At 40.1% G+C, this 11,143-nt stretch overlaps 1 protein-coding gene across 1 annotated transcript; it reads right to left on the reverse strand.

Moving 5' to 3' along the window:
- On the reverse strand, positions 1-3,578 carry LOC115166034 (WAP four-disulfide core domain protein 18-like). Its single transcript, XM_029719660.1, has 4 exons — positions 3,429-3,578; positions 2,452-2,589; positions 1,699-1,835; positions 1-347 (listed from the first exon to the last, which is right to left on the reverse strand). The coding sequence occupies exons 1-4, from the start codon at positions 3,508-3,510 to the stop codon at positions 345-347; spliced, it is 360 nt and encodes a 119-aa protein (XP_029575520.1). The 5' UTR covers positions 3,511-3,578; the 3' UTR covers positions 1-344.
- Positions 3,579-11,143: the final 7,565 nt, after the last annotated feature.

An 11,143-nucleotide genomic window follows, 5' to 3' on the forward strand; every position in this document is an offset into this window, starting at 1 on the left:
TGTTCAAAATCTTGTTTTATTCAAATTCAGCAGTCCACGTGAGTTTGTCAATTCACATACCGTCCATGAAGTTTGTCCAGATTCCATAAAAGCTATGATTATTTTTCATTTTTATTATTGCATAAAGTCATCAGTTTTCATAGACATAATTGTACATGTAATAATTTGAATTTTCCAGTTATTTCTTATAACTAATAAGAATTTCCAATAAAGCTTCAATGGCTCACTGCAGGCGTAGAATCAACATATCCGGAAACACTGCTGTTCCTCGGGGCACTGGCCATCTTTGTAACAGTACTCGGCACACATGTAGGTCCGCTTGGGCAGGACACAGCGACCGGGCTTCACTATGGTAACAGAGAAAAAGCGGTCAGTTATACAGTAGAAACATAGGTGTTATAGGAATTTCCAGGTTAACAATCGAGAAAAGCAGTCGCAGGTAAAGTCAATCAAATCTATCCATAACAAATCTATCCATATAAAATGTATATGTAAAATGTATATATATGTATATGCAGCAGAAAAGCTGTAAAACCCCCAAAATGTTTGTGTCCTCCAAAGAGGTGGATGGGTTAATAGTAATTATTTTTTATTTAGAAAAAAATTATATCCAGTTTATTACAAGTTTCAACAGGGAAACACTTCCAGCACAGAAGCAGAGAAAATGTCTAACTGGCATCTTGGAGACATGCCCTTTCTACTCTAATCAGACAGCACCAAATGTTCTGTAAACACCAGCTCTAGAGGCTTGTAGGAAGTCAAAACAAACAGGCAGTGACTTTGTCAGCTGCTACAGAATCACACAGTGTTCACAGAATGTCATCAATACAATATGACAGTGAATAATCAGTGTGACCTCGACCCTTGTACCTCAAGTCTGGCGGCAACCTCTATCAACAGATATGAGAACAATCCATAACATTCAGCATCAAGTCCAGTGACCATCAACTCACACCTTGAGTGTCACAAGTAGAACACTGGAAATCATCTGTATACTGATTCTTTCCATTAAGGTATTACTATTACAATGAGTTGGAATTCTGTTGGTGGCCCTTGACACATTGTCAGCTTAATGTTCTGTGAATTGCTGTATCGTAAGAAACGTATGTTGCTACTCCTCTGAAGTCTCAGCCTGATATTCCCAAAATCCTGTTCCCTGAAATATGCATTTGTATCACTTTATCAACAACAGCATATTATACACTGACTGAACAAAACATTATGAACACCTGCTCATTCCATGACAGAGACTGACCACTAGGCAACCCTGCCGCCAACGGTCCACCAACCAAAGGACATCCAGCCGACATGACACAACTGTGAGAAGCATTGGAGTCAACATGGGCCAGCATCCCTATGGACTGCTTTCAACACCTTGTAGAGTCCATGCCCTGATGAATTGAGGCTTTTCTGAGGGCAAACGGGGGTGCAACTCAAAAAAAGGAAAGTGTTCCTAATGTTTGGTATACTCAGAGTGTATAGATGTTGCACAACATTGGTATATACTCTAAAGGCCTGCATGGATCTTGGAAATCTTCTTAATTTAGTGTCTCAGCTCTAAAGAGAGTGTACGTGAAAAATATATATCTATGTGTATGAAATGTACATTACAAGCTCCATCATTCTTGTTTCCAGAGTAATGCAGCAGTAATGAATGCAATAGATGGGTGTATCTGTCACTCTGGGACCATATCCTACCTGTGTAGGTGCAAAGCAGTCATGCCCACATCCATTGTGGCAGCATTTTTCATCATTGGGGCAGTCACTGTCATTGGAACATAACTCCGCACATATCCCTATGCCCCATCGTCTACGAGGGCACACTCCAGGCTTGCCTTTGGGAACACAATTTGAGCAGATGTCAAGGAACCCAACTTACCACAAAGAGACATGAACATGAACACAATTAGACTGAACCATTTTCTGAAAATCTGTCATATTTGTGTGGAGATGCTTACGATAAATGTTAGCTGCTACAGAATCAAACAGTGGTCACAGAATGTCATCAGTACAATACAACAGTGAATAATCAGTGTGTCCTCGGTCCTTGTACTTGGACATCCAGTCTGGCGTCAATCACTTTCAACAGATATGAGAACAATCCATAACATTCAGCATCAAGTCTAGTGACAGTCAACCCACACCTTGAGTGTCACAACTAGGATACTGGAAATATTGTGTATTACATAAACTGTATACACTAAATGTTTTGTTGATCACTCTAAACTAAATATGATCTTTAGCGATCTTACATTTCCCCATTACAAATAGGTTCATGGTAGCAACTTGTCAGCCTACACTGACGCTTCCCATTGAAGTCTTACTATTATGTGACTTCTTAATTGAGTGTCTTAGCTCTAAAGAGAGCTCCAGCTTTCTTGTTTCCAGAGTAATGCAGCAGTAATGAATGCAATAGATGGGTGTATCTGTCACTCTGGGACCATATCCTACCTGTGTAAGTTGCAATGCAGACATGCCCACATCCATTGTGGCAGCATTTTTCATCATTGGGGCAGTCACTGTCATTGGAACATAACTCTGCACATATCCCTATGCTCCATCGTCTACGAGGGCACACTCCAGGCTTGTCTTTGGGAACACAATTTGAGCAGATGTCAGGGAACCCAACTTACCACAAAGAGACATGAACATGGACACAAATTAGACTGAACCAATTTATGAAAATCTATCATGTTTGTGTCGAGATGGATTTGACAAATAGGAATTTGCATCTCTGGAAAGTTTGTAGGCCATGCTCCAAGTAATTTAGTGTCTAATTAATAGTTTTAGAGACATTTGTCCCCAATCATCAATGTTTCCCCCATAACACCCATGAAAATGCATGACAGCCTTCTGTACACTCACAATCTATTGGTTCAAATATGTAGGTTGAAAACATTGTATGTTAACTAAAAAGGCTGTGCAACTGGTTACACACAGACACACAAATAGTGCTTTTATGATGCCCAAATAAAAATCTGAGTTAAATGAACATATGAGACAAGTTGACAAACACATCATTATATGTTGACTTAATTTTTGCATATGTTTTGTAAAGTTGGAGCTACGTTTGGGCCAACAAAAAATGTTAAGTTCAGGTCACACTTTTATCTAGAAGTTGAATAAACTGAAAAAGGCTTTGGAACCACTTACTTCATAATAATTAGTTGAAACAACTAGAATTGTTTTTACAGTGTATGCGTAAAATGGCCAAGGGTAGGCTGGATGGTTTCAAAGTCATAATGACTGACTTGTATTTTTAGTAAGGTAGCAACAAATTAGTTTTCAAAGGGGCTGTGCACTTAGGTAGGCTATAACACCTAAGTCAAGTGTAGCAGGCTTCTTCAAAAAACTCATCAAATTGTCACAGTTTGTTTCATGACAAATAATGACAAATAATGCAAAGTAGGCTAATTAGAAGAACTCACCTGTAGCAGAGACTATTTTCAAATCTACAAATGCCAACAGAAAAAGAACCAAAGCACAACGCGCTGACAAATTCATGTCCATGCTGACTTCAAGACTGTTAGAGCAAATGCAGTCCAAATCAATTTCATAGAAGAGGAAGAGACCATAATATATATTAACCTTAGATGACTGACAGGGGGCGCTGCTAAGAAGCCACCGCACAGCCATTTTGGTACTCCTCCTTCATTGTAAAAAAAAGCTATAGAAATGCATTTATTAATGTCTACATTTGTTTTTTGACAAATATATTCTATTACAGTCACCTTAATGTATACATGAAAATTATATTAATTGAACTGAACATGAACATTTTATTTTTTGAGAGTGTTAATGTTACTGCCCCACCACAACAAAGAATTACTTAAATACATGAAATTGTGTCCTTGAAACATTTTATTTAAATATTGTAGAATTCCATTCATTCCTATGGAGTTCTGCTCATTCTGGGGTGTGCCAATGTGGCCGTTACAAAGCATCAGCAATCCAGGGTTTATACACATCATTGGGGAGAGACCATAGAAAAGATGAATGCACAAAAAACAATGCACCTGCAGGGTCCCGATGCCCATCAATTTACATTCCGAGTTCGGATCCAAACACTTCCTTAGGTCACATGTAATCAGAATAATTAAAGAGGATATATGGAACTTGTGCCTCTGGGGGTGCTCTTGATCCAAAAGTGGTCCCCCAAACGGAGAGTAATATTGTCCAGATATTAAGCCAAAATTTGATGTAAACAATTAACAACTAATCTCAGTCTTCAACTGAGTTTATAGTTCAATGACTGAATGCATTTCTGTTAAACTGCAGGTGAAAATCCACAATGTATAATGATTAATAACAAAATGTTTCAAAGTACAGTATGTGGAGAGCTATAACACTGTTGATGGGTTGATTTTTCGACAACGGTTGGGCTCTGTTTACATGGTATATGATATTTACTTGTAATTCATCTTAAAACCTGTTGAGGCCAGGGGGCAGGATCTTATCCCGGTATTGGGATTCATTGTCATGTGACCATGGCGGGGAATTCAAAACTGCAAGAGTAATCATTTCAAATAATCAAATAATCAACTATTTTCCTCCATTTGAAAGATATATCTCCTAAATCTAACCACGCTGTCCGATTTTCAGAGGCTTTACGGAGAATGCATAAAGTTAGGTTATGTGAGGAGAGTACATTGACAATAGCTGCGTGTAATGTTTAGCCAATTCAAAGAAGGGCATCAACAGACAGAAAACTAGCTAGAATTATGCACTTACCTTTGACAATCTGCATCAGATGACACTCATAGGACATTATGTTAGACAATACATGCATTTTTAGTTCCATCAAGTTCATATTTATATCCAAAAACAGCATTTACAGTCACGGTGAAATTCAGAATTTTTTTCGGCTCGAATGCTCCCAGTGAATCCAGCATTACAAATCACGGAATTACTATTCGAAAACATTGGTAAATTATAATATTGTCATTCAAAGAATAATATATTATCATCTCGTAATTGCTACCGAATGGCCAGATCTCAAAATAACTTTACTGGGAAATCACATTTTGCTATAAACTGGGTACTATGCTAACAACATAAGCTAAGCTATAAGCTAAGCTAAGCTATACCGTTAGCATTAGCATCATCTAATATCGATAATAACATTCTAAATATCCCCTTACCTTTGATTATCTCCATCAGAAGGCGCTGCCAGCGATCCCAGGTCCAGAACAAATGTGGTTTATTTTGATAAAGTTCATAATTTATGTCCAAATAGTTAGCGTTCAGTAGGCTCCCACAAAATGAGGTGGGCAGTGTAAAGTCACGCCGAAAAGCTAAAAAAAACCTAGTAAATAATCTATTTATGTTTGTTCAAACATGTCAAACGTTGTTTAGCATTAATCTTTTGGTCCATTTTTAACGTGAAACATCAGTAATATTTTCACACAACCTATCAAGTGTCTAGAATAAACGATTATGACAAAGACACTCTTCTCAGATTCATGCGCAGGCGCAAAAAATGAAGTGATGACGTGTCAACTTGTAAGCATTCTAATTCGGTCTGTATTCATCACAGATGCTTCAAACAACTTTCTAAAGATCGTTGACATCTAGTGGAAGCAGTAGGAGTTGCGAACTGAATCCTTTCTCACTGTGGTATCTTTAAAACAATGACACTAAATAGTACAGTCACAAAATTCTCATTTTTTTTAATCTATTTTTCACAGGTTTTTGCCTGCAATATGAGTTTTGTTATACTTACAGACACCATTCAAACTGTTTTAGAAAATTCAGAGTGTTAATAATATGCATATCCTAGCTTCTGAGTTGGTGTAGGAGGCAGTTAAAAATGGGCACATATTTTTTTCAAAATTCTCAATACTGCCCCCGTGGCCCGTAGAGGTTAAGAAATAGGCCTATACATGTCCCAAAATTACTTTTTTAATTTCTATCAAAGCTTTTCTCTCTCATCTGTCAAGTTCATGATGGGCAGACCTATACGCGTTTATCATTTTACTACGCTGATATCTTGTGGCGGACTAAATAAATGCTCAACATTGGATTTTCTTACATTATTCTCTCACAATAACGTTGTAGGACTATACACATTACATTCTATATGACTGACTGTTAACCTGTCTCCTACCCTTCATCTACACTGATTAAAGTGGTTTTAACAGGTGAAATGAATAAGGGATCGCAGCTTTCACCTGGTCAGTCTATATCAGTCTATGTTCATAATGTTTTGTACAGTCAGTCTACAACACGTTGTGGTTGACAAAGTGATTAGCCATTTGATTCGCTGTTCAGAAGTCTTATGGCTTGGGGAAGAAGCTATTTAGGAGCCTCTTGGACCTAGACTTGGCGCTCCGGTACTGCTTGCCGTGCGGTAGCAGAGAGAACAGTCTATGACTAGGGTGGCTGGAGTCTTTGACAATTTTTAGGGCCTTCCTCTGACACCGCCTGGTATAGAGGTCCTGGATGGCAGGAAGCTTGGCCCCGGTGATGTACTGGGCTGTACGCCGTACGCACTACCCTCTGTAGTGCCTTGCGGTCAGAGGCCAAGCAGTTGCCATACCAGGCAGTGAACCAACCCGTCAGGATGCTCTCGATGGTGCAGATGTAAAACCTTTGAGGATCTGAGGACCCATGCCAAATCTTTTCAGTCTACTGAGGAGGAATAGGTTTTGTTGTGCCCTCTTCACAACTGTCTTGGTGTGCTTTGACCATGTTAGTTTGTTGGTGATGTGGACGCCAAGGAACTTGAAGCTCTCATCCTGCTCCACTACAGCCCCGTCAATGAGAATGGGGGCGTGCTCGGTCCTCCTTTTCCTGCAGTCCACAATCATCTCCTTTGTCTTGTTCACGTTGAGAGGGGGATGTTGTCCTTGCACCACACGGTCAGGTCTCTGACCTCCTCCCTATAGGCTGTCTCATCGTTGTGTCATCAGCAAACTTAATGATGGTGTTGGAGTCGTGCCTGGCCGTGCAGTCATGAGTGAACAGGGAGTACAGGAGGGGGCTGAGCAAGCACCCCTACCCTTACCGCCCATCATGAAGTCCAGGATCCAGTTACAGAGGGAGGTGTTTAGTCCCAGGGTCCTTAGCTTAGTGATGAGCTTTGAGGGCACTATGGTTTTGAACACTGAGCTGTAGTCAATGACGAGCATTCTCACATAGGTGTTGCTTTTGTCCAGGTGTGACAAGGCAGTGTGGAATGCAATAGAGATTGCATCATCTGTGGATCTTGTGGTGTGGTATGCAAATTGGAGTGGGTCTAGAGTTTCTGGGATAATTGTGTTGATGTGAGCCATTATCAGCCTTTCAAAGCTTTTCATGGCTACAGACGTGAGTGCTACTGGTCGGTAGTCATTTAGGCAGGTTATCTTAGTTTTTCTTGGGCACAATGGTGGTGGGACTATGGTGGTCTGCTTGAAACATGTTGGTATTACAGACTCAGACAGGGAGAGGTTGAAAATGTCAGTGAAGACACTTGCCAGTTGGTCAGCGCATGCTCGGAGTACACGTCCTGGTAATCCGTCTGGCCCTGCGGCCTTGTGAATGTTGACCTGTTCGAAGGTCTTACTCACATCGGCTGCGGAGAGCATGATGACTCAGTCGTCCGGAACAGCTGAGGGTCTCATGCATGTTTCAGTGTTACCTGCCTCGAAGCGAGCATAGAAGTTATTTAGCTCATCTGGAAGGCTCGTGTCACTGGGCAGCTCGCGGCTGTGCTTCCCTTTGTAGTCTGTAATAGTTTGCAGGCCCTGCCACATCTGACGAGCGTCGGAGCCGGTGTAGTACGATTTAATGTTAGTCCTGTATTGGCACTTTGCCTGTTGGATGGGTCGTCGGAGGGCATAGTGGGATTAATTATAAGATCTCTGGCGCTCTAGGTCGACAGGCTCCCGGTCCTTAGCAGAGGTGACCGGTCCGCTCCTAATCCCCGGGCTCGTCATCTTGGTTGCGGCTGGAGCCGTGCGTCAGGGAGGGGGTACTGTCACTTATGCTCCTTCTCCGGCCTCTAGGTCACCAGGCTGCTCGTTATGGCGCACACCTGTCACCATCGTTATGGTCATCAGCGTGTTATGACACTCACCTGGACTCCATCACCTCCTTGATTACCTGCCCTATATATGTCACCCGCTTTGGTTCCTTCCTCAGGCGTCATTGTTTCTGTTTCAGTTTTGTCTGTGTGGTGTTTGTGTTTCTTGTTTTCTATTATATTTTGTTTATTGATTAAATCACTCACTCCCTGAACTTGCTTCGCAACTCTCAGGGCACATCATTACACAAATATTTATAAGACCATTACATAGTATATGTAATATAGGTCTGTATAAACTACTTTACTAATCATCAGTTAAGTCTTTTGCGTGGCCTCATCAAAAGTGTGGGCGATTTATACTTAAATACTGAATACTTTCTAAACAATAAGCACACAGTATTCCAAAACGTTCACGCAGTTGTAATACTGTGATGTGTAACTTCAGACAACCTCTGTTGAGTAACATTATGTTTTTAGTCCACAAATGCTTTTCTTAATTACATAAATGCTTCAAAATTCCCAAAAAGTGACATTAGCTGATGAAGATTATCTCATAGAACAAAATGTATAAGATCTCCTAAACCTGTCTTCACCACAAAACTTATTTTCCGTTTTTATCCAAAAACCCTACAAAACTCCATACAATTTTCCAGAAGCTTTGTTCAAAGAACCATGGCGGAGTTGGTCCCTACAAAGAGACATCATTACTATTGCTCTCTATACATGTTAGCAATTGGGAGTCTCCAACCCTTGCTAAAGTAACCTCACAGCCCAATCCCCCCACCCCCCCTTCGCTAATTTCACCACCAGCAAACCATTAAAAAAGAATCTCACCCATCTACACACAATATCTCATAATGACAGTGAAAACATGATTTTAGAAATGTTTGCTAATTTATTGAAAGTGAAGTACAGAAATATCTCATTTACATACAGGACCAGTCAAACGTTTGGACACACCTACTCATTCCAGGATTATAATTTTTTTTAAACTATTTTCTACATTGTGTAATAATAGTGAAGACTATGAAATAACACATATGGAATCATGTAGTAACCAAGAAAGTGTTAAACAAATAAAAATATATTTTAAATTCTTCTTAGTCGCCACACTTTGCCTTGATGACAGCTTTGCGCACTCTCGGCATTCTCTCAACCAGCTTCACCTGAAATGCTTTTCCAGCAGTCTTGAAGGAGTTCCCCACATATGCTGAGCACTTGTTGGCCCTTCCTCCCCAATTAAGGTGCCACCAACCTCCTGTGCTAGACAACCATTTTCAAAAGGGGTCTCTTTGCTGTTAAACAGATTAAAACCATCAATTTCTGGTGGATTGACAATGGAACTCTGTTTAAAGTATCATTTTTAAATGAAGCCAAACAGAGTAGGTTACTATTTAAATGTTATCCTCCAGAAGAAGGCAGAACATAGGCTATATTACAGCAAATAATATGTCTAATCTCGAAAGTACTGATAGAGGAAAAAACATTTTCTTGTAGAGAATGTATAAGGAAGGTATAATGTTAATGAATGACAGTGTAAACAACAAAGGTAAAATGATGTCACAAAAGCAATTAATCATGGTGTAAGGAAATGTATGCTCAATACAAAATTATAACCAGTTCATCACAGCTCTGCCACAAAAATGGAAGAGGCAATTACTTAAAAGAGAAAGGAATGAATTAATCGTAAATGGCTTAAAATGACCAATATAAATCGTAACATGTATCAGTTTCACTTATGGTCAAGAGGGTTGACAACTATACCGCATTAAATTCAACATAGTTGGGAACAGATTTTCGATATCCCAATACCATGGCATCAGATTTATGAAGTAATATACAAAGTAACAATTGAAGCATCAATCCTTAATTTTCAATTTAAGCTATTATATTAAATTCTCGCTGCATAAAGAATGCTCAGTATATGGGGCATTGAACAGAATCAATAGAGTATCTATTTTGGTACTGTCCATCGGTGGCTTGTTTTTAGAGTCAGGTTCAGGAATGGTTGTTGCCATGGGTACCACTGGGCGCACATTTGGGGTTTTTGCCCTAGCACTACACTGCTGATTCAAATAACCAACTCATCATCAAGCTTTGATTATTTTCATCAGCTGTGTAGCGCTAGAGCAAAAACCAAAACGTGTACCCAGGAGGAGCCCCAGGACCGAGTTTGGGAAACCATGCCCTATAGTACTGCCCAGGGACACAGTGATTTAATGCAAAGTGTTGGATTGTGGGCATGCGCCTGCCACGGAGGAACATCCAAATCTTCCACTGTTTGATGTCAGAGTAGCTCACCATTGTCCCAGGGAGCATTCGGACTACCTCCAAATCAGCTCGCATCTGTCGCACCAGGGCTGTCCCCTTTGTGTGTCCCAAGTTGTTTCCACCGAGATGAATGACTTTATTCACGGTCACAACTCGTCTCAGCGAGAGAGAATATTTCAGAACCCTTCCACTGAGAACTGCTCGGCCATATTTCTGGCTTGTGTAGTCATCTATCTAGCCAACTACATTGTGTAATCGCATAGTAAATATTTGCTTCAGTCTTTGTTTCCTTGCTCTCGCCAATTTTCTATGAGCAATGATCAGTAGGATTATGAGCAGGGATCTTATCAATAAATAAAACGTACAACATTGTGAAGATTCACAAGGAGGAGATGTTAAACTGTATTATAAAGTGGGTGGTTCGTGCCCCGAATGCTGATAGGCTGACAGCCATGATGTATCAGAACGTATACCACTGGTATAACAAATCATTTATTTTTACTCCTTTAATTACGTTGGTAACCTATTTATAATAGCAATAAGGCTCATCGGGGGTTTGTGGTGTATGGCCAATATACCACGGCTAAGGGCTGTATCTCCAGGCACTCCGTTTTGCATCGTGCTAAGAACAGTCCTTAGCATGGTATATTGGCCATATACCACACATCCTCGTGCCTTATTGCTTAATTATAATGTTGTATAATAAGGTTGCATGATCACCTTCTGGTGTAAAACATGGAAATTAAAAACAAAAAACTATGTTTTAAGTGAAAATAGGCACTGGTCTGAAGCAGGAAAATTAAGGATATTCACATGAGCACCACATGAGTCTCAAACAAACCCCTAAAAAACTAAGCACAGGTG

This window comes from Salmo trutta, chromosome 28 (assembly GCF_901001165.1).
Source record: "Salmo trutta chromosome 28, fSalTru1.1, whole genome shotgun sequence".
NCBI classification, from domain to species: Eukaryota; Metazoa; Chordata; class Actinopteri; order Salmoniformes; family Salmonidae; genus Salmo; species Salmo trutta.

What these genes read in the sequence shown, in the direction of transcription:
- LOC115166034 (XM_029719660.1), bottom strand. Translation starts at nt 3,510, where the DNA reads ATGGACATGAATTTGTCAGCGCGTTGTGCTTTGGTTCTTTTTCTGTTG. An exon ending in GAAAATAGTCTCTGCTACAG is followed by an intron (nt 2,590 to 3,428) that starts GTGAGTTCTTCT and finishes GTGTTCCCAAAG; the next exon opens with ACAAGCCTGGAGTGTGCCCT. An exon ending in CTGCATTGCAACTTACACAG is followed by an intron (nt 1,836 to 2,451) that starts GTAGGATATGGT and finishes GTGTTCCCAAAG; the next exon opens with GCAAGCCTGGAGTGTGCCCT.